We start from the raw sequence: 25,009 nt of genomic DNA on the forward strand, positions 1-25,009 counted from the left end.
CTTACATTTCTTTTGTTTTCCACTTTGAATTTTTATTCTCACAAAAAATAGAAGATTTACTGTTATACAGAATACTGCATTAGTGTAGAAATGGTATAAACAATATCAGCACACTTGTGAAAGAATATTAGCCTCACCAGTTGATGTATTTTGGACGAGTGGCATGATTTGTTTACTTCTGAACTTTGGCAAAAATTGAATATTTCTGCTACTTTGAGCTAAATTTCAAGGTACTTTTCATTGTGAAACCAATCAAAATCATCTCCATTTCTGTAATATGTCTTCCATTCTACAAAATGAGAACAGGAAAACGAGAACACAACCATAAATACCATATGAAAATACAGTGAAAAGTTACTGTTTTAAACCAAAAACACAAATTTTTTTTTTTCTCATTGTGCACTGTGTGCTGCAGGATTTTTTTATACCATGCACAATGACCACATAGACCCATTCTTTCATATGTAGGCCTACCAGCTTTATCTCACTAGATTTGAAGATGCTAGAATTTACGTGTACTAGAATGTCAATAACCCTGGTGCATAAGCCATACTAGTACATCAGAAACCCTGAAAGGGTTAATAAATGTATGAAAGAGGGAAAGGTACCTAGGGATTGGCAGAGAGCATGTATAATTCCTTTATATAAAGGGAAAGGGGACAAAAGTTTACTGAGTATACCTGGAAAAGTGCATTATTGTATTATTGAAAGAATTAGAGGCAAGAGAGAATGTAGGATTGCGGATTAACAAGGAGGTTTAAGAGTGGGTAGGGGATGTGTAGATCAAGTGTTTACATTGAAGCACATATGTGAACAGTATTTAGATAAACGTAGGGAAGATTTCATTGTATTTATGGATTTAAAAAAGGCACATGATAGAGTGGATAGGGGAGCAATGTGGCAGATGTTGCAAGTATATGGAATAGGTAGTAAGTTACTAAATGCTGTAAAGAGTTTTTATGAGGATAGTGAGGCTCAGGTTAGGGTGTGTAGAAGAGAGGGAGACTACTTCCGGGGAAAGATGGGTCTTAGACAGGGTTGTGTAATGTCACAGTGGTTGTTTAATATATTTATAGATGGGGTTGTAGAAAAAGTAAATGCTAGGGTGTTCGGGAGAGGGGTGGGATTAAATTATGGGGAATCAAACACAAAATGGGAACTGACACAGTTACTTTTTGTTGATGATACTGTGCTTATGGGAGATTCTAAAGAAAAGTTGCAGAGGCTAGTGGATGAGTTTGGGAGTGTGTGTAAAGGTAGAAATTTGAAAGTGAACACAGAAAAGAATAAGGTGATGAGGGTATCAAATGATTTAGATAAAGAAAAATTAGATAGCAAATTGGAGAGGACAAGTATAGAAGAAGTGAATATTTTCAGATATTTGGGAGTTGACGTGTCAGCGGATGCATGTATGAAGGATGAGGTTAACCACAGAATTGATAAAGGAAAAAAGGTGAGTGGTGCATTGAGGTATATGTGGAGACAAAAACATTATCTATGGAGTCAAAGAAGGTAATGTATTAAAGTATAGTGGTACCAACACTCTTATATGGGTGTGAAGCTTGGGTTGTAAATGCTGCAGCGAGGAGGCAGTGGAGATGTCCTGTCTAAAGGCAATGTGTGGTGTAAATATTATGCAGAGAATTCGGAGTATGGAAATTAGGAGAAGGTGTGGAGTAAATAAAAGTATTAGTCAGAGGGCTGATGAGGGGTTGTTGAAGTGGTTTGGTCATTTAGAGAGAATGGATCAAAGTAGAATGACATGGAAAGCGTATAAATCTGTAGGGGAAGGAAGGCGGGGTAGGGGTCGTCCTCGAAAAGGTTGGAGGGAGGGGGTAAAGGAGGTTTTGTGGGCGAGGGGCTTGGACTTCCAGTAAGCATGCTTGAGCATGTTAGATAAGAGTGAATGGAGACGAATGGTATTTGGGACCTGACAAGCTGTTGGAGTGTGAGCAGGGTAATATTTAGTTAAGGGATTCAGGGAAACTGGTTATTTTTATATAGCCAGACTTGAGTACTGGAAATGGGAAGTACAATGCCTGCACTTTAACCCTTTGACTGTCGCGGCCGTACATATACATTTTACGAGGTGCCGTGTTTGACGTATATATACTCATAAATTCTAGCGGCTTCAAATCAAGCAGGAGAAAGCTGGTAGGCCCACATGTGAGAGAATGGGTCTTTGTGGTCAGTGTGCACCATATAAAAAAAATCCTGGAGCACGCAGTGCATAATGAGAAAAAAAAAACTCCGACCGTTTTTTTTAATTAAAATGCCGACTTTGTGGTCTATTTTCGTATAGTATTTATGGTTGTATTCTCGTTTTCTTGGTCTCATTTGATAGAATGGAAAACATATTACAGAAATAGTGGTGTTTTTGACTGATTTTACTATAAAAAGAACCTAGAAATGGAGCTCAAAGTAGGGGAAATGTTTGATTTTTGCCAATGTTCAAAAGTAAACAAATGATGCCATTTTCCAATAAATGTCCAACTAGCCATTCTAATATGCAGTCATGAATGGGTTGATGTTATTTATACAGTTATTACAGCATTGCAGTAGTCTGCATAATAGTAAGTCTAATATTTTTTGTTTGAATAAAAATTCAAAATAGAAAGCAAGAGTAATATCAGAGGGGCCTGGAGACATGACTGATGAACAAAGAAAATGTTATTTTAGAGCCTGGAATGTCTGCATTGTTCATTCTGGACCTTATTTTGAAATTGTCATATTTTTTAGTTTTTGTGAAATTGGCCAAATTGCAAATTTCTGACCACATTATTAGGTAGTTGAAATCAGTAAATGGGCAGTTTCTTGTACTCAATCGATAGAAAAAATGAAGTTCTAAAGAAATAGCTATGAGTTTGGGCGACTGGAACAATGGAATTAGCCGAAAATAGGGCTCAAAGTGGGCGAAATCGCCGATTTGTAAACAGCGCCGAGGTCGCTAACTTCGCGAGAGCATAATTCCGTCAGTTTTCCATCAAATTTCGTTTTTTTGGTATCATTACAATCGGGAAAAGATTCTCTATCATTTCATAAGAAAAAATAATTTTTTTTTTTTTTAAATTTTGCGACACCAGGAGACACCTCAGGATTGGGGGTTGCGACAGTCAAAGGGTTAAAGAAGGGGTTTGGGATATTGGCAGTTTGGAGGGATGAGTTGTGTATCTTTATACATACATGCTTCTAAACTGTTGTGTTCTGGGCACCTCTGCAAAAACAGTGATTATGTATGAGTGAGGTGAAAGTGTTGAATGATGATGAAAGTATTTTCTTTTTGGGAATTTTCTTTCTTTTTGGGTCACCTTGCCTCAGTGGGAGATGGCCAACTTGTTAAAAAAAAAAAAAAATAATAACAATAATAATAATACTCACAGCCTGATTAGATTGACGCCATCGACTAATGGCACGCTGATCATCTGGATTCATTGCAACATCCTTTGCGTTTTGCACCATTGGTGTCACAGCTTAAAAGTAGGAATAAAAACTATTATTAAAAGCATATTGACAAAGAATAAATAAAAGCCATGCAATTGTGACCAAGCAAAAGCAAAGTAAAAAATAAAGTACATTAAGAAAACAAGAAAGCCTAACAATCAGAAACAGGTTAAAAAAAAAAACAGTTACAATGGAGGGAAATGATATGAAATATTGAGATGATGAAAAAAGGCAAAGGTAGTATAATGCAATCTCTACTGACAATAAAAGATTGCACATTATTGTATTTGTCTCTTTTTTTTTTTTTCCAAGACTGTTACAAGTAATCCTAGGTAGTAGGTTGGTAGACAGCAACTGCCCAGGGAGGTACTACCGTCCTGCAAGGTGAGTGAAAAACGAAAGCCTGCAATTGTTTTACATGATGGTAGGATTGCTGGTGTCCTTTTTTCTGTCTCATAAACATGCAAGATTTCAGGTACATCTTGCTACTTCTACTTACACTTAGGTCACACTACACATACATGTACAAGCATACATATACACACACCCCTCTGGGTTTTCTGTTATTTTCTTTCTAGTTCTTGTTCTTGTTTATTTCCTCTTATCTCCATGGGGAAGTGGAACAGAATTCTTCCTCCGTAAGCCATGCGTGTTGTAAGAGGCGACTAAAATGCCAGGAGCAAGGGGCTAGTAACCCCTTCTCCTGTATAAATTACTAAATTTAAAGAGAAACTTGTTTTTCTTTTTGGGCCACCCTGCCTTGGTGGGATACGGCCGGTTTGTTGAAAGAAGTTACAAGTAATCAAAAACTATTAAAGATATATAGAGCTAAAGCAGTTTTTGGGGAGTGTACTAGAAATAAAAGCAGAGTCAAAGAATAAAATAGACGAGGTAGGATGATGTTGAAATACACAGGTGACTAACAAAAAAAATGCACTAAGATACAGAAGAGTAGGAAAATAGGGAAAAGATATAAAGATGAATGCTAAAGTCAGCAATTAAGGATGATTGCTTAAATGAATCAAAGATGTAAGAAACAAAGACTGCACAGGTATAACAGTTATGCATGACCTATCTAAAAGGACAGAACTAAAATGAATAAGCACATTTTTTTTTTTTACCAAGTCAGCCTCTCCCACCTAGGCAGGGTGACCCCAAAAGAAAGAAAATCCCCAAAACGAAAATACTTTCATCATCATTCAACACTTTCATCTCACTCATACATAATCACTGTTTTTACAGAGGCACCCACATACAACAGTTTAGAAGCATATATAAAGATACAATATAAAAAGTGATCTGTAATAATAAACTCCCGGCCCCAACTATATATATACCATCCTATCACACATCCTTCCAGACTGCCAATATTCCAAACCCCTCCTTTAAAGTGCAGGCATTGTACGCACTTCCCATTTCCAGAACTTAAGTCCGGCTATATAAAAATTACCGGTTTCCCTGAATCCCTTCACTAAATATTACCCTGCTCACACTCCAACAGCTCGTCAGGTCCCAAAAACCATTCGTCTCCATCCACTCCTATCTAACACACTCACGCACACATGCTGGAAGTCCAAGCCCCTTGCCCACAAATCCTGCTTTACCCCCTCCCTTCAAACTTTTTGAGGATGACCTATACCCCGCGTTCCTTCCCCTACAGATTCATACGCTCTCCATGTCATTCTACTTTGATCCATTCTTTCTAAATAACCAAACCACCTCAACATTCCCTCTTCAGCCCTCTGACTAATACCTTTATTAACTCCACACCTCCTAATTTCCACACTTCGAATTCTCTGCATAATATTTACACCACACATTGCTCTTAGACAGGACATCTCCACTGCCTCCAACCACCTCCTCACTGCAGCATTTACAACCCAAGCTTCACTCCCATATAAGAGTGTTGGTACCACTATACTTTCATACATTCCCTTCATTGCCTCCATTGATAACGTTTTTTTTTGTCTCCACATATACCTCAACTCAGAAGCAAATTCTACAGTGTTTGAAAAAACTATTCAGTGAGTGGAAGGGAAAGTTTGGATAAAAAAGGTAGTAGCATAGCAATATTGTATTAAAAAACTACAAGCTACAAAAATTTTAATCCAAAACTCGGATGACGTTGAAATCCTAGTAGCAGAAGTTAAAAACATAGATGAAAAACTCTTAACCTACAATTCAACAACCTATGGAGAAGAAGAATCTGAGAAATGATGATAATTATAAAAAAAGTTACTCAAAATATGCACTCTGCCTGAGATAGCATATCAATGTTTGCCTGTTGCAGGTAGCACCATGCAGGATGCAGTCTGTGCTCAAAGCTCCAATTGTTGACATAATGTTGTAGCATAAACACTAATTTTACCTCTCCTCCAAGGATACTTTCTCAGGCCCCTGGAGGCTCTGGGATGTTTTCTTGATTTGTGGCAGTCCTTACTGCTCTTCTAGAATTCCAGCCAAGGATGGCCATTTGCTTTGTCTGGCCCACAAGCCTTCTGATAGCCATTCAGAATGTCCTGGCTCCTCTCAGTCAGGTTAGGTAAATTTGTTCATACTCAGAGATCCCTCTAATTGATTAGTATAGGAAAGGAAGGAGCCTCTTTAGTTGGTGGAGAGGTATCAATGGATGTCCTTTCTACAGCAATGAGTTTGAAGTAGCTGTTTCCTGTTAGTGGGTCCAGTGCCCATCAAGTGAGTGCAAGTCCCTGCACCCTTACCTCCTCAGAGGTAAGGGTGCAGGGACCTGTTACCTGTGGGCTGAGAGCTGGAGCTAGAGGAGCCTAATGTAATCTCTGAGCAAAGGGCTTCCAAGGCCTTGTCTTGGTCACTATCTCTTTTACTAGTGGCTGATACTGTAGCCTGCAGCCCTACTACTGAAGAAGAGACTGACAAGTTGACAGCTCATTTAATGTCAAGTGCTGCAATGCTTTCCAACTGCAATCTTCTATGGTTGGTACTTGGGAATATTTTATTTATTTCAATCAGGAGATAGCACTATATCCATAAGAGGTCATATAGTGCCTGGGAAATGGGAGGCAAACAGGTTCAATCTAAGGAGAGAGTAAGTCTGGTTCCTTAGATCAGGAAACACTTGATGGAGGCACTTGGGGATATCAAATACCCTAGTGACTTCAAGAGGAGCTTGCACCCATGAATTCAAGAGGCCCCATTCCTGATTCTTATCTTCCAGTTCCTGGACTGGCAAGTTCTTTTTAAACTGATGCTGCTATAAAATCTCCCTACCTGGCTCTGTATAGATAGTTAAGTCATGGTAGGATGATTCTTGTAGTATAAATATTTGGAGCTAACAACCTTGGTAGGAATTAGAAGAAAGTTTTATTAAATGAAAAATCACATTTTCCTGTAGATACCAGTGTTTTAACCTGAGATAGGGACCAGGACAAAAATATTTGTATCTAATTCCTAGTCATTTTTATGATGAAATTTGTAAGAATATACTGCACTTATCAAGAGACTGATCCTTATCTGTCCCCCCCCCCACTTCCATCTCCATCTCTCCCAGTGGATGGTAGTTCTCAACTGAGAAGTGACCAAGTACTAGTAATTTCCATTAGTACTTTTTCTTTGTAATTATATACAAATGACAATTGTAAATATGAGTCATAATGTAGCACCAGCTACTAATCAGCAAAATTCAGAGGCAGTGAGGACAATATTGCATGGTGTTTGAATGTGGTCTGCTAGCCTTCATCCCCTAAATGTGTTGGAACACTTGTTGCTGACTTCAGTGAACACAAAAAATGAAAAACACAGCCATCTTAGAAAAATGCACCACAAACTCTTTAGTAACAGTTTTCATAACAATTATTATTATATAATACAAGACATAAGATTATTATGCTTACCTGCTTGAACTTGATCAGATGCAGCATTGACTTTAGCTACAAAGCTAGGATCTTCAGAGTTATCAGCTTCCTGTTTGGCTACCATAAGAACCCGATTTGCCAGACGAGCTATAGCACTTGTGTTGTCTACCATGGCCTGGGGTTCGTGATTTTTGATAGAGGCTTCACAAGCCGCAGTATGCTTCTTGATTAAGTCCTCTGCATAATAAAAAATCTATTAACATATGCAGAATAAAAAATTATCATACAATGCTTCTCACACAGCTGGATGATGCTAAAATAAACAAACTACTTAAAATATATCAATCCTTATTGCTCTTTTTTTTAAATATAGTACAGTACAACACTTCTGAACACATTTTTCACATATACCAACCATTCCACTAAACAAATTAATTATGATCACCTCTCGTTCTTTGTTACAAAGGTTTTGAAAGAGCATTAATTTCAGAAAAAAGGTTTAGAACAAGTGTTACTGTACAACTGTAATCAACATATTTTAGTCATTACTTCATGATACACAAAGATATCTGTCTAGTTGTGTCGCCAGAGAACTGGAACCTGATGAAAGCTAAGTTTCTAATCAAAGTGAAAATTGCCCAAAAGGTATGAAATGGTACCAGAAATTTGTCAGACTTTGTACAATACCTCATTCTAACTGACTTTTTTAATTATATTAATTGTAGGATTGATTTCCAGATACAAAAAAAATATTAAATAAACTTCCGCATGCCACGGTATCATATACCCAACATAAAAATCACTATTTTAAAATATAATTATATAAATAAATGATTTGATAATATTTTTTTAGCACTAGCCATTTCCCATTGAGGTAGGGCAACCCTCCAAAAAAAGGAGAAAAACTTTCACCATCACTCACTATCACTGTCTTCCCAGAAGCATGCCAATACTACAGTTCAGATGCCCCTCCAAACTGCAAATATCCACACCCCTCTTTCAGAGTGCATGCACTGTACTTCCTACCTTCAGGACATTAAAGCCAGTTAATCAGTTTCCTTGAATCCCTTCACAAATGTTACCTTGCTCAGACTCCAACAGCTTGTCAAGTCCCAAAAACCATTTGCCGCCACTCACTCCTATCTAATATGCTCACGCATGCCTGCTGGATGTCAAAGACCCTCAACACACAAAACCTCATTTGCCCCCACCTTTCAACCTTTCCTAGGGTGACCCTTACCCTGCTTTCCCTCCAGTACAGATTTATACACCCTCCAAATCACCCTATTTTGCTTCATCCTCTCTTAAATGTCCAAATGACCTCAACAACCCCTCCTCAGCCCTCTGGATACTTTTAGTAATCCCGCACTTACTCCTAATCTTCACGCTGTGAATTCACTGCATAATATTTACCTTTCCAGTTCACTACTGTACTGCAGAAATCCTACATAAATTCTTCACCAACTACCCTTCCTTAGTCAGTTTTTCAACTGTCAAATAAAGATACCAGAGGGTAATTTTCAAGAGATATATACAGCTCATGTGAAGAAAAAAAAATGAAGAAAAACCAGCTACAATTAAGAGTTAAAAAAAAAAAAGAAGATTTAGAGTAATATAAAAACTCTTTCAGGGTCCAGACCCCTGATCTGAAACTTATCCACAGGGCCCAAGAACTTTCAGAATTTTTTTTTTATTTTTCCTTATGAAATGGTAGAGAATCTTCTTCTGAAGGTAATAAAACAAAAAGTACAAAATTTGATGGAAAAACTGATGAAATTATGCTATCACAAATTTTGCTGTGTCAGCGATATTCATGCATCACCGATTTTGCCCACTTTGACTCCTATTTTAAGCCAATTACAATGTTCCAGCTGACAAAATTCTTAGCTATTTCACTAGTATGCCTTCTATTTTATCGATTAAGCACAAGAAAGTGCCCAATCAACTATTTAAACTACCCAATAAAGTGATCAGAAATTGGTATTTTGGCCACTTTGACAAATTTCAAAATATTCCAGTTTCAAAATATAGTCCAGAATAAACCATGCAGAGATTCCTGGCACTAAAATAACATTTCCTCTTTTCATTAGTTATGTTCCCAGGCTTTACATACAAATTCCATTTTGATTTTTTATTCACACAAAAAAATAGAAAATTTACTGTTATACAATATTATAATAATTGTATAAATAATATCAGCACATTTGTGAATGCATATTAGACCCACCAGCTGATATGTACTAGACATGTGACATGATTTGTTTACTCTTGAACATCAGAAAAAATCAAACATTTATGCTACTTTGAGCTCAATTTTAAGCTATTTTGAGTCCTCAAAACCATGAAAATTATCTCCAATTCTGTAATATACCTTCCATTCTACCAAATGAGACCAAGAAACTGAGAATACAACCATAAAACCCTATGGAAATACACTGCAAATTTGCTGTTTTAAGTGAAAAACGAGGTCGCAGCTATTTTTTTCTTCATTATGCACTGTGTGCTGCAAGATTTATTTTATATGGTGCACACTTACTGCATCAAACCATTCTATTATGTGATAAAAGGTTTAAAAAAACAAAAACAAGTTGAAGATTGAGACACTTATGCAACATATGGAAATCTTTATTGAGGAAATGTTTCGCCACACAGTGGCTTCATGAGTCCAACACAAATCAGAGGGGTGTAAGGAGAATAGGAGTTTGAGGTAATCAGTCCCTCAGCCTGGAGTCAACGTGTTCAGTCCATCAATCTTGTAGAAATCTTTCTACAAGATTGACGGACTGAACACATTGACTCCAGGCTGAGGGACTGATTACCTCGAACTCCTTCTCTCCTTACACCCCTCTGATTTGTATTGGACTGATGACGCCACTGTGTGGCGAAACGTTTCCTCAATAAAGATTTCCATATGTTGCATAAGTGCCTCAATCTTCAACATTCTATCATATATAGTCCCAAATTCACCGCTCACAGCTTATCTGAGTGAGCTGAGCTCATCATGTAGTACTACAGCAAGGACCCTGGCTTCAAAGCCATAGAATTACGGTACGGATCCTAAAAGGGATAAAAACAGACATACAGCAGGTATGTGTAAGCGTATTAGATAGGAGCAAGTGTAGACTAATTGTTTTTGGGACTTGACGAGCTGTGTAATGTGAGCAGGGTAATATTTTGTGAAGGGATTCAGAAAAACTGGTTACTTAGACTTGAGTCCTTGAGGTGGGAAGTACAATGCCTGCACTTTAAAGGAGGGGTTTGGGATATTTACTGTTTAGAGTGACAGCTGAACTGTTGAATCTCCGTGCCTCTGCAAAGACAGCGATTATGTGTGACTGATAGCGAAAGTGTTTCTTATTTTTTGGGGTCACCCTGCCTTGGTGGGAGATGGCCGACATGTTGAAAAAAAAAATAATTAAAAATGTAAGTTTATAGAGGGGCAACTGATATATCGGATCATTATTTAGTCGTAGCTACACTTAGAGTAAGAGGTAAATGGGACAAAAGGAAAATGCCAACAGCAAGTAAGAGAGAGGTGAAAGAGTATAAACTAATGGGGAAGGAAGTTAGGGTGAGATATGAGCAACTATTGGCAGAAAGGTGGGCTAGTGCAAATATGAGTGGTGGGGGGGGGGGGGTTAAGAGGGTTGGAATAGTTTCAAAAATGCAGTATTAGAATGTGGGGCAGAAGTCTGTGGTTATAGGAGCATGGGTGCAGGAGGAAAGAGGAGTGATTGGTGAAATGATGAAGTAAAGGGTGTGATAAGAGAAAAAGATACTTATGAGAGTTTTTTACAAAGCAAAGTGTTATAAGAAGAGCAGAGTATATTGAGAGCAAAAGAAAGGTGAAGAGAGTGGTGAGAGAGTGCAAAAGGACAGCAGATGATAGAGTGGGAGAGGCACTGTCAAGAAATTTTGCAGAAAATAAGGAAAAAATTTGGAGTGGGAAAAACAAGTTAAGAAAACCTAGGGAACGAATGGATTTGTAAACTAAAAACAGAGTAGGGGAGTTAGTAGATGGGGAGGTAGAGGTATTGGGTAAATGGCAGGAATATTTTGAGGAACTTTTAAATGTCGATGAAGAAAGGGAGGTGGAAATTTCATGCACTGGCCAGGGAGGTATAACATCTTTTAGGAGTGAAGAAGAGCAAGATGCAAGTGTGGTGGAGGTACGTGAGGCATTACGTAGACTGAAAAGGGGTAAAGCAGCTGGAACTGATGGGATCATGACAGAAATGTTAAAAGCAGGGGGGAGATATAGTGTTGGAGTGGTTAGTATTTTTGTTTAATAAATGTATGAAAGAGGGGGATTGACAGAGAGCATGTATAGTCCCTTTATATAAAGGGAAGGGGGACTAAAGAAATTGTAAAAATTATAGGGGAATAAGTTTATTAAAATACCAGGAAAAGTGTACAGTAGGGCTATTACTGAGAGAATTAGAGGTAAGACAGAGAGTAGGATTGCAGATGAGCAAGGAGGCTTTAGATTGGGTAGGAGGTGTGTAGATCAAGTGTTACATTGAAGCATATATGTGAACAATATTTAGATAAAGGTAGGGAAGTTTTCACTGTATTTATGGATTTAGAAAAGGCATATGATAGAGTGGATTGGGGAGCAATGTGGCAGATGTTGCAAGTGTATGGAATAGGTAGTAAGTTACTAAATGCTGTAAAGAGTTTTTATGAGGATAGTGAGGCTCAAGTTAGGGTGTGTAGGAGAGAGGGAAATTACTTCCCGGTAAAAGTAGGTCTTAGGGATGTGTAATGTCACCATGGTTGTTTAATATATTTGCAGATAGGGTTGTGAAGGAGGTAAATGCTAGGGTGTTGGGGAGAGGGGTGGGATTAAATTATGGGGAATCAAGTACAAAATGGGAGCTGACATAGTTACTTTTTGCTGATGATACTGTGCTTATGGGAGATTCTAAAGAAAAGTTGCAAAGGTTAGTGGACGAGTTTGGGAGGGTATGTAAAGGTAGAAAGTTGAAAGTGAACATAGATAAGAGTAAGGTAATGAGGGTATCAAACAATTTAGATAAAGAAAATTGGATATCACATTGGAGAGAGGGAGTATGGAAGAAGTGAATGTTTTCAGATATATGGAAGTTGATGTGTCAGCAGATGGGTTTATGAGGGATGAGATTAACCATAGAACTGATGAAGGAAAAAAGGCGAGTGGTGCGTTGAGGTATATGTGGAGACAAAAAAACGTTATCTTTGGAGGCAAGAAGGGAAAGTATGAAAGTATAGTGGTACCGACACTCTTATATGAGTGTGAAGCTTTGGTTGTAAATGCTGCAGAGAGGAGGTGGTTGGAGGCAGTGGAGATGTCCTGTCTAAGGGCAATGTGTGGTGTAAATATTATGCAGAGAATTCGAAGTGTGGATATTAGGAGAAGGTGTGAAGTTAATAAAAGTATTAGTCAGAGAGCTGATGAGGGGTTGTTGAGGTGGTTTGGTCATTTAGAGAGAATGGATCAAAGTAGAATGACATAGAGAGCATATAAATCTATAGGGGAAGGAAAGTAGGGTAGGGGGTCATCCTCAAAAAGGTTGGAGGGAGGAGGTAAAGGAGGTTTTGTGGGCGAGGGGCTTGGACTTCCAGCAAGTGTGCATGAGCGTGCTAGATAGGAGTGAATGGAGATGAATGGTTTTTGGGACCTGATGAGCTGTTGGAGTGTGAGCAGGGTAATATTTAGTGAAAGGATTCAGGAAAACCGGTTATTTTTATATAGCAGGACTTGAGTACTGGAAATGAGAAGTATGCCTGCACTTTAAAGGAGGGGTTTGGGATATTGGCAGTTTGGAGGGATATGTTACATATCTTTATAGTATATGCTTCTAAACTGTTATATCTGGGTGCCTCTGCAAAGACAGTGATTATGTATGAGTGAGGTGAAAGTGTTGAATGAAGATTAAAGTATTTTCTTTTTGGGGATTTTCTTTCTTTTTGGGTCACCCTGCTTCAGTGGGACATGGCTGACTTGTTGAGGAAAAAAAAAATTCAGGGTGGGTCCCGCTGTGCTTTGGCTCTCAAGCCCGGGTTAGTACCGTTGTTCCAGGTGATGAACTCAGCTCTCTCAGATAAGCTGTGAGCAGTAAATCTGAGCTTAGAGACATGAGAGAATGGGTCTATGCAGTAAGTGTGCACCATATAAAATAATCCTGCAGCACACAGTGCATAATGAAAAAAAAACTGCAACTGTGTTTTTGGTTTAAAACAGTGACTTTGCAGTGTATTTTCGTGTGATTTTTATGGTTGTAAACTCTGTTTCTTGGTCTCATTTGATAAAATGAAAGATATATTACAGATAATTTTGACTGGTTTCAGGAATGAAAGTGGCTTGAAATTGAGCTCCTAGTAGTGGAAACGTTTGATTTTTGTCAATATTCCAGAGTACACAAATTACATCACTCATCCAATACATGTCCAACTAGTTGGTCTAATATGTGTTCACAAATGTGATAACATTATTTATACAACTATTACAATAATGCAACTGTCTGCATAACAGTAAACCTTCTATTTTTCATGAATAAAGATTCAAAATGGAAAGAAAGTGTAATATACAAGAGGCCTAAGGCCTGGGGATGTATCTAATGAACAGAGAAAATGTTGGCGAGGAATGTCTACATTTGTTTATTCTGGACCCTACTTTTAAACTGGCAATTTTTTGTGTGCAAAATTGGCCAAATTGCCAATTTCTCATCACTACATTGGGTAGTTGAAATAGGTAAATGGGCATTTTTTTGTACTCAGTCTGTCTAGCTGTCTCTGTTTATCTCTGTCTTTGCTTATCTGTCTTTCTGTCTGCCTGTGTGTGTCTGTCTTCCTGTCTCTCTGTATGCCTGTCTCTGTCTCAAAGAGGGCTGCTCATGAACCAACAGGTATTACACACAATGCAGTTGTCATGTCTGATTCCTGAAGTGAAAATGCGTATTACTTGCTGGTTATGCTTATTATGCCTATCTACAAGCATAGTATAGCACTTTGTCTGTATTTTTTTTGGGTTATCCTGGTAGTTTACACTATGTATAACTATATTCATATGTACCTGTGAGACAGATACAGATACAGACAGATAAAGATAGAGACAGCCAAAGTCAATCAGCCACCCACCATCCCAGCCGGCCACCCAGCCTGCCGAACATGTATTACACATGTTCCAGAATTTTCTCTTTACTTAGGGCATAGGTTATAGGACATACTGGCATGATGACACTAATCAGTGGTATCAAAATTGAAAGGATGTTGCATAAATGTTGCACATGGATTATTATTGAGGTTTTTGATATTTCCTCACCACTTGTGGCCACATCTATCTCAAACCCACTAAACTCAGGGTCAACATCACTTTCCTCTTAAAAGGGGAATGTTAATACGACACAACATCAGTGAATCCCAGGTGTTTGCCAAGCTGTTTGCTCTAGCTGGCACTCAACTGAACTGGTGCTCCCACAAGGTACTAAGTTATCCCAGATTTTTTTAATATTGTGCACACCGTGTTAAGACCCATTCTATACTGACCAGGCATCTCAGGCCAACTGTGCCAAATTTGGAGGCAGGAAAAATAAAATGTGGATCTACGTTTGGAGAGCAAGCGGTAACAAAGTAGATCTACGTTTGGACAGTTAAGGGGTTAACCCTTTCAGGGTTTCAGCCGTACTAGTACGGCTTATGCGCAGAGTTTTTTGACGTACTAGTACGCATAAATTCTAGCGCCGTCAAATCTCGCAGGAAAAGGCTGGTAGGCCTAGATGTGAGAGAATGGGTCTGTGTGGTGGGTGTGCGCAGGAGGAAAAAAAATCTGGGACCCAGTGGTGCATTGTGGGAACACCATCTTTGTAAACAATGTCCACCATGCCTCACTCCTCGGCGAATTGGGACACTTTTGTTCCCCAGTGACAGTTCTAATACAGATGGAAGTGCCAGTGAAGATGAGTTTCAAGGTTTTGGTGAGGTTTTGACCGGAACTAATGACCATAATATCGGTAATAGTGAGGAAAACCCAGACAACCCTCAGCCTTCCACCTCTGGTGCTGGGCCGTCTTGTTCACGTTCAGTTGTACCAGAATCAAAGAGGAAACTCCTATTTTCCCAAATCCCAGACTCAGATGTGAGCATTTGTGATGATAGTAATAGTGAATATGAACTACAAGCTCATCAAACTAGTTCCAGTAGTGATAGTGAAGTGCAATATTCCCCAGAGAAGCGTCAGTATATACGATGATATATGCGCTCTGGTAGTGTGCCACATGCTATTCCAAGGGGAAGGAGTACATCTCGGTGTACATCCCATGGCTGTACAACAGGAACAGACAGTGAAAATAGCGATGATAGTGTTGCAATTGGGATGGAAAATGTGTATGGTGGTGGTAGTGGTGGTGCCGGCCATGAGGCACCAGCAGTGGGCCATGCTGCCACCCACCCTGCCACCCATGCCGCTGCCTCAGCTGATCTACAACAAAGGCCACCATCCCCCACCCACCCACCACACCAGCATCCACAACCACAACCACCTGTCGTTGTCCGGTACCCACCAGCAGACCGCACCTGGAATTGGCAGGAAGCTGTCAGTTTTGTTCCAAATCCCCACCAGTTTGATGACAGCCAAAGTGGAATACGGCCATCCTGTACACTTGGGAACAATGCCAGTGAACTGGAATGTTTCGAGTTATTCTTTGACTAACCCCTGATGGAAAGTATTGTCATGGAGAGCAACACATAGTACAAGTACACCATGGTAAACACAATACTTTCACCAAAATCACGTCTACACCAGTGGAAGGAGACAACTGTGGCTGAGATGTATCTTTTCTCTGCCACAATAATGCTTATGCCACATGTGTATAAGCACAGTGTGAAATCATACTGGTCAACAGACCGCCTGAGTGCAACCCCAGGTTTCAGTGATATAATGCCAGTGAATCGATTCATGCTAATGTTACGTATGCTTCACTTCTCTGACAAAACCAGGCCTGACAGAAACGACAGGTTATATAAGATTAGGCATGTGTTTGTGTATCTGAAAGAAAAATTCAATATGTATTTTTATCCCTTCAGGAAGCTTGTAATTGACGAGTCTTTGATTCTGTTCAAAGGAAGACTCTCTTTCAAGCAGTACATACCAAGCAAGAGGAAACGCTTTGGTATAAAGTTGTTTGTGCTTTGTGATTGTTACAGTGGTCTGGTATTGGATATTACTGTGTACACTGGAAGTTATACATTGCAAAATACCAGGAAGTTATTGGGTATCTCTGGTGATGTGGTTAGAACAATGATAGAACTATATCTTGGTAAGGGGCATATATTATATACAGATAACTGGTACACAAGCCCCACACTCAGTGATTTTTTGCGAGTGAACATGACAGATGTGTGTGGCACAGTGCGTGCAAATCGGAAACACATGCCCAGGTTTGACGCTGGCACTCGTAGAAGTGAGGTGCAGGCATTTGCTGCCAATGACATCATGGCATTTCGATGGCATGACAAACGAGATGTCACACTGTTGTCATCAGTTCACCCTAATGAAATGGCAGACACTGGCAGGCAGCATAGAGAAAGCAATGAACCCATTCTAAAACCTGCAGCTGTGATGGACTATACTCTCAATATGCATTCAGTGGACAAATGTGACATGCAGATTGGGTTTGCTGATTGTGTTCACAAGAGTTATAAGTGGTATATAAAACTCTTTTTCCATCTTCTGGACATTTCCATGCTGAATAATATGTATAAGATGAGGACCAGAAACAAACCACCATATGGCAAATTCTGCTTGTCTGTCATCAGACAAATAGTATTCAAGTACCAAGGAACAGCACCTGCAATAGAAAACCGCCCACTAAATTTTCAACAACTTCCTTCTCGTTTGAAGCATGGTGATCACTTCCTGGTAAAACTGCCTGCTACTGCTTTCAAGAAGGCTCAAAAGAAGTGTTACGTCTTTGCACATACAAAAAAACGCCCACAACAATGCAGAGACACTTGTTTTATGTGTGAAGAATGTAAAACACCACTGTGCATGACACCATCTTTCAAAGACTTCCACAGGCTGCAGAACTTCTAGAAACATTCCCTGTGACTGTATATGTGTATATAAAATATAGAAAAATAGTAATAAACAACATTTCATATCGTTTGTTTATGCAAATATTTTTTGTAAACAAAACAATGACAACAGTGTTTATGCCCTTATTGTGTAGTATTGAAAAAGAAATAACTTACAAAATACTGATCATACTGGTCTCAAAGGCCATAAAAGTTACTTGGAAAAAGAAAAATTAAAAAATAATAGAAATTAGTACATAAGAAAGTAAATAAAAGAATACCGGGTGAAGGCAGTTGGCGATGTTGCCACATGGTGCCCCTTTTTTATCAACTTCACGCCTCCATATCTCGGTAAGTATTGACGGTAAAAAATTTTTGTTTAGCCTATAATGTTCAGTAAAATAAACTCTATTTTTCATAAGAAAAAATAATTTTTTTTTTTTTTGAAATTTGGCCGACCCTGAGAACAAGTACAGGGCCTGTCGATCCTGAAAGGGTTAAAGTGCAGGCATTGTACTTCCCACCTTCAGTACCCAAGTCCAACTAACTGGTTTCCCTGAATCCCTTCACAAAATATTACCCTGCTCACACTCCAACAGCTTGTCAGATCCCAAAAACCACTTGTCTCCATTCACTCCTAACACACTCACACATGCCTGCTGCATGTCCGAGCCCCTTGAACACAAAATCTTTTACTCCTTCCCTCCAGACTTTCCTAGAATGACCCATACCCTTCCTTCCCTCCTTATTCTCTGCATAATATTCACGTCACATTTTTATCTTCAAGCACATCATCGCCACTGCCCCCAGCCTTAGCCTCAGTGCAATATTCATCTACCATTCCTTATACTCCTACAAAAATCTTGGAAGTACTATACACTTATGCATTCCTTTTTTGTTTTCCCTTTTTCATTCCACACTACATCCTATTGTCTTACATTTTTTTCTATTAAATATGATTTCCAAACTTTTCAGCATTTATGTCATTAACATAAAGAATATATTTACCTGATGCTTTGATAAATGATGCAGACTCTGTAGCCTCATCAGCCAAGTCTCTCACTTTCTGAATGCTCTCCGCATACTGTCGACGTAAATTTTCAAAGTGTTCATCTGCTGCCTTGTTAGTTGGGTACGTCATGCGAATGCGACCAGCAGCTACTAACTGGGGTGTTAGACTTTCAACCTATGGGAAAAAAGCATTATTTGAAATCTGAGCAAGAACTGTTCATAAAAATATGAACAAAACTGCCATTTTTCTTGATCAGCTTTTCTACCACATCCAGGTCCCTAAGAATTAAGGAGCACTGTGATAAATATTTATAAAAATAGTCCTTTTCAAAAACATGGTAATATATGTGAAAAGGCATATCAAACATAATGTTAAAAGAGCAGAAGCTAAAGGAAGATGGGTGTAGGCTGAGAAAAATAAAAGAAAAGAAAAATATTTGGGAGCTTGGACATTCAACAGGCCTGTGTGAGCACATTAGACAAGCATGAGTGAAGGCAAGTGGTTTCCATTACTTGATGTGCAGGTGAAGTGAGAGCAAGGTGACATTTATGAAGGGATTCAGGGTATAACTAGTTAGTTAAACTTAAGTCCTGGAGGTAGGAAGTACAGTGCCTGCACTCTTAAAGAGGGGTTGGGATGGTGCAGCCTGGTGGGCGCATCTGAACTGAGATGTCAGCATGCTTTTAGCAAGACAACTATTGAATGAATGTAAGTTTTTCATCTTTTTTTGGATCACCCTACCTTGGTGGAGATGGCTGGTGCGTTTTAAAAGAAAATGCACACATACTCAGAGGGGGTGGTATCTAAAAAGTTAGAACTGGATAAACACTAAAATTCAAAATATGACAATCTTAAAGATTACATCCAATGGGCAATTTCAGAAAAATATTTTAACTAGAATTCAACATTTTCAAGAATAAAATGCCACTTTTTGTGTAGAGACTGATGAATTACTGAGAATGCGCCAACATTACCAGTTTTACCAAAATGATCACTTCTTAGGACCTTCCTACCATTTGTTATTAGGCTAGTTGTGCCCTTGAGAAGCAAGATCCCAAGAAGTATTAATACAAGTGCAACATTTGCAGTGGGGCCCAGCCCTTCTAATATAAAGGGAAAATATAAAAAGAATTTCACTATTACTTGTGCAGGAACCTTGATAGTGACATAAGTATTAACATGCTTATGACAAAGAGATGTTGCAAGGGCAATGTCCATTTGTGCTAAGGCGCAACAGAAATATCAAAATTAGTGATAACCCAATGTATTGGTATCGGCTAATTTTGATGATACTGTATCAGATTAAAACTAGAGTATCAGTATCTGTGAGTATCAGTCAATTTTGGTGGTATCCTTACCAGTATCAATGGATATCAGCCTAAAATTGACTATTGGTATTGGCAAATAATCTGGTATCATCCCATGACTAATAAAACACATACAACCCACACATAGGAGAGAGAAAAGCTTATGACAACGTTTCAGTCTGTCTTGAATCATTCGCAAGTCACACCGACAGAAGGGAGTATGTGAGCCAGTATATAAAGGCGAGGAGGCCAGGGACTGGAGAAGGACTAAGAATAATAAGCGGCGGCGGTGGCGGCAGCGGCAGCAGCAGCAGTAGTAGTAGTACTTTGTTTTTCTTTTCCTCTTCCTAGTATGTTCTGTCCTTCAGTTCCTCCCCCCCCACTGTGTTTTTGGTCCTACCCCTCATGGACTCTTAGCTTTCCTGCAGTGCTCCTTTTCTTGTCTTTAGACTTACCTTACTTCTGCTACTATGTCCATCACTCTTACTACTATTACTGCTTCTTCCTTCTACCTTTTTTACTACTATTACTACCATTACTATTGCCCCCTTTGCTCCCCTTTCTTTCTCTTGTGGAATAAAACTACTTCCTCTACTTTCTACTACCACTACTACTTCCATTACCAGCATTACCACTATCATTACTTCTTTTTCCTCCTCTCTTTCTTCCCTCCTTGTCCTCCTCACCTATATATACTGGCTCACATGCTTCCTTCTGTCAGTGTGACTTGTGAATGGTCCAAGACAGACTGAAACATTGTCATAACTTTTCTCCTCTCCTATGTGCAGGTCATTTGTGTATTGTTCTAGTTATGGTATTGTGCCTGTTATGTTCTTCATGGCTAATAAAACTTTACAAGAGGCTTTTAGTGAATAACTTGACAAACTTCTATAAGAATGAAGTCTTGCGTGGTGCCATAAAAATGTATTACAACCCACTGGTACATGGTTGATGGAAAAGGTCAGGTCTTGTTATAAACAGATTAAGATTGACACCTATATTCAATATACCCACAGTAATTGTCAAATTAAGCTATTTGACGAATGGATATCTGTATTTCATGAAGATGCAGGAAATTATTCGAGACAAATATGCTAGACTCACAAAATTGTATTGACACGATTGCAATCAAACCATACCACGGGTGGGGGGTTTGAACCCGTGGTCAGAGTCTCTCAAACTCCAGACCATCGCATTAGCCGCTGGGCCAGCTAGCTTCAATAAGATTCATCCAACTAGGTATATTTCTACACCATAGCAGGAGATTCGTCTGTAAAAACTTGCATTTGTGGTCACAGTGGTGCCTATGCTAACTTTCCTATGGTGTAGAAATATATGTAGTTGGATGAATCTTATTGAAGCTAGCTGGCCCAGTGGCTAACGCGATGGTCTGGAGTTTGAGACTCTCTGACCACGGGTTCAAACCCCACCCGTGGTATGGTTTCAAATATGCTAGTCCGAGGTAGTAGGTTGGTAGACGGCAATCACCAAGGGAGGTACTACTGTCCTGCCAAGCGAGTCTAAAATGGAAAGCTGTGACTGTTTTACATGATGGTACAACTGTTGGTGTCTTTTTTTTCTGTCTCATAAACATACAAGATATCAGTTACGTCTTGCTACTTCTACTCACACTTAGGTCACACTACACATGCATGTACTACCATATACAGTGGACCCCCGCATACCGGACGCATCGCATACCGTACAATCCGCATACCGGACGCTTTGATCGCAAAAATTTTGCCTCGCATACCGCCCAAAAACCCGCTCACCGCCCTTCGTCCGAGACGCGTCCAATGTGCGGCCTGAGCCACGCTCACATGTTCCGCCGGTGGCATTGTTTACCAGCCAGCCTCCGCGGTAACATCCAAGCATACAATCGGAACATTTCGTATTATTACAGTGTTTTTGGTGATTTTTTCTGGAAAATAAGTGACCATGGGCCCCAAGAAAGCTTCTAGTGCCAACCCTACAGCAATAAGGGTGAGAATTACTATGGAGATGAAGAAAAAGATCATTGATAAGTATGAAAGTGGAGTGCGTGTCTCCGAGCTGGCCAGGTTGTATAATAAACCTCAATCAACCATCGCTACTATTGGTGGTACAGCTGCTGCTGCTGCTGTACCACCGTCAGCTGCTGCTGCTGCTGTAGTACAGTCTGCTGCTGCTGTAGCATCGTCTGCTGCTGCTGTAGCATCGTCTGCTGCTGCTGTAGCATCGTCTGCTGCTGCTGTAGCATCGTCTGTTGCTGCTGTAGCATCGTCTGCTGCTGCTGTAGCATCGTCTGCTGCTGCTGTAGCATCGTCTGTTGCTGCTGTAGCATCGTCTGTTGCTGCTGTACCACCGTCAGCTGCTGCTGCTGCTGTAGCATTGTCTGCTGCTGCTGTAGCATCGTCTGTTGCTGCTGTAGCATCGTCTGTTGCTGCTGTACCACCGTCAGCTGCTGCTGCTGCTGTAGCATCGTCTGCTGCTGCTGCTGCTGTAGCATCATCTGCTGCTGCTGTAACATCGTCAGTTGCTGCTGTAGCATCGTCTGCTGCTGCTGTAGCATCGTCTGTTGCTGCTGTAGCATCGTCTGTTTCTGCTGTACCACCGTCAGCTGCTGCTGCTGCTGTACCACCGTTGTTGGTGTGGCTTATTGAGAATACCAAGAAACAATTAACCCCAGAGGATTTGCCACCCAGGATAACCCAAAAAAGTCAGTGTCATCGAAGACTGTCTAACTTATTTCCATTGGGGTCCTTAATCTTGTCTCCCAGGATGCAACCCACACCAGTCGACTAACACCCAGGTGAACAGGGAAAATGCCTGGAACTAGTGCTCATATTGGTGAATTTAGAGCCAGCAAAGGTTGGTTTGAGAGATTTAAGAATCGTAGTGGCATACACAGTGTGATAAGGCCTGTTCTGGAAGAAAATACCAAACAGGACCTACAGTACTCAGGAGGAAAAGGCACTCCCAGGCCACAGTGTCTCATCAGTCATTGCTGCATCTTCAATAAAGGTAAGTGTCATTTATTCTTCATTTAGTAGAGTAGTACATGCACAATATATATTGTGCATGTACTACTCTACTATTGTGCATGTATCCTTCTCTTTGTGTGTAGGAAAATGTATATTTCATGTAGTAAAATTTTTTTTTTCATACTTTTGGGTGTCTTGCACGGATTAATTTGATTTCCATTATTTCTTATCGGGAAAATTCATTCGCATACCGAACATTTCGCATAACAGCCAGCCCTCTTGCACGGATTAAGGTCGCTATGCGGGGGTCCACTGTATAGTATTGTAACCACGAATGAGTGGTATTTAATCAATAGCAATACTGCGACTATCTGGGGGATCGAACCTGTTTTTTAGCCAGTCTCATAGTGAGCAAAAATTCACGATGCTCCAACCCAATGGACCATCCAATCCTACAAAGATCATGCACCCAGGAGAGCTAGATGTTGTACAGTGATCCGAGGACATATGATATTGTGGGTGCCTTCAGAGCTAATTTCATTCTACTCCCTGTTTGGTGTAGTACTAACTTTCACAAGCAATATATACAATACTGTAACCACGAACAAGTGGTATTTAATCAATAACAACACTGTGACTATCATGAATAAAATTAGCTCTGAAGGCACCCACATCATCATATGTCCTTGGATCATGGTACAACACCTAGCTCTGCTGGGTGTGTGATCTTTGTAGGATTGGATGATCCAGTGGGTTACAGCGTCGTGAATTTTCACTCACCATGAGGCGGGCTAAAACAACACAGATTCGATCCCCCAGCTAGTCGCAGTATTGTTATTGATTAAATACCACTCATTCGTGGTTACAATACTATATATACTGCTTGTGGAGTCTAGTACACCAAATGGGGAGTAGAATGAAATTAGCTCTGAAGGCACCCACACCATCATATGCCCTTGGTTCACAGTACAACACCTAGCTCTGATGGGCGAGTGATCACTGTAGGACTGGATGGTCCAGTGGGTTAGAGCATCATGAATTTTCGCTCACCATCAGGCAAGCTAAAACAACACAGGTTCAATCCCCAAGCTAGCTGCAGTGTTGTTATTGACTAGCATATATATATACACACACCCCTCTGGCTTTTCTTCTGTTTTCTTATTAGTTCTTGTTGTTTATTTCTGCTTATCTCCATGGGGAACTGGACCAGAATTCCTCCTCCATAAGCCATGCGTGTCGTAAGAGACGACTAAAATGGCGGGAGCAAAGGGCTAGTAACTCCTTCTCCTATATATATTACTAAATTTAAAAAGAAGAACTTTCATTTTTCTTTTCAGGTCACCCTGCCTCAGTGGGATAAAGCCAGTTCATTGGAGAAAAAAAAAGTTAGGTGGAAAAGCACAATTCATTTCCTGAACAAATTTATAATGCCAATGAGACAGGCTCTTTTTGGGAAGAGGCACTGTACAAAATACTCTCATCTGCATCCTTTACACAATTACGTCTAGCATAAAATAACTTAATGCGTCTGCCAGAAGGTTAATTGTATATTAACATATACTTCTTTCTTTCTTTCAGCAAACTGGCTGTATCCCACCAAGGATGGGTGGCCCAAAAAGAAAAACAAAAGTTTCTCTTTTTAAATTTAGTAATTTATACAGAAGAGGTTACTAGCCCCTTGCTCCCGGCATTTTAGTCACCTCTTACAACACGCATGGCTTACGGAGGAAGAATTCTGTTCCACTTCCCCATGGAGATAACAGGAAATAAACAAGAAGAAGAACTAGTAAGAAAATAGAAGAAAACCCATAAGTAAGTAAGTAAGTGAGTGAGTGAGTGAGTGAGTGAGTGAGTGAGTGAGTGAGTGAGTGAGTGAGTGAGTGAGTGTGTGTGTGTGTGTGTGTGTGTGTGTGTGTGTGTGTGTGTGTGTGTGTGTGTGTGTGTGTGTGTGTGTGTGTGTGTGTGTGTACTCACCTAGTTGTACTCACCTAGTTGAGGTTGCGGGGGTCGAGTCCGAGCTCCTGGCCCCGCCTCTTCACTGATCGCTACTAGGTCACTCTCCCTGAGCCGTGAGCTTTATCATACCTCTGCTTAAAGCTATGTATGGATCCTGCCTCCACTACATCGCTTCCCAAACTATTCCACTTACTGACTACTCTGTGGCTGAAGAAATACTTCCTAACATCCCTGTGATTCATCTGTGTCTTCAGCTTCCAACTGTGTCCCCTTGTTACTGTGTCCAATCTCTGGAACATCCTGTCTTTGTCCACCTTGTCAATTCCTCTCAGTATTTTGTATGTGTGTGTGTGCATGTGTGCGTGTGTGCGTGTGTGCGTGTGTGTGTGTGTGTGTGTGTGTGTGTGTGTGTGTGTGTGTGTGTGTGTGTGTGTGTGTGTGTGTGTG

The 25,009-nt window shown here is 39.9% G+C and overlaps 1 protein-coding gene across 21 annotated transcripts in view; it reads right to left on the reverse strand.

Moving 5' to 3' along the window:
* Nucleotides 1-25,009, reverse strand: part of LOC128695868 (vinculin-like) — a gene marked incomplete at its 5' end in the record, with an annotated part of 191,280 nt that overhangs the window by 129,617 nt on the left and 36,654 nt on the right. For all 21 annotated transcript variants that reach the window (XM_070084918.1, XM_070084917.1, XM_070084912.1 and 18 more), the window contains 3 exon segments: nt 3,379-3,470; nt 7,311-7,508; nt 18,333-18,510. In XM_070084918.1, coding sequence (XP_069941019.1) covers nt 3,379-3,470; nt 7,311-7,508; nt 18,333-18,510 — 468 coding nt within the window.

This window comes from Cherax quadricarinatus, chromosome 14, assembly GCF_038502225.1.
Source record: "Cherax quadricarinatus isolate ZL_2023a chromosome 14, ASM3850222v1, whole genome shotgun sequence".
Taxonomy (NCBI): Eukaryota; Metazoa; Arthropoda; class Malacostraca; order Decapoda; family Parastacidae; genus Cherax; species Cherax quadricarinatus.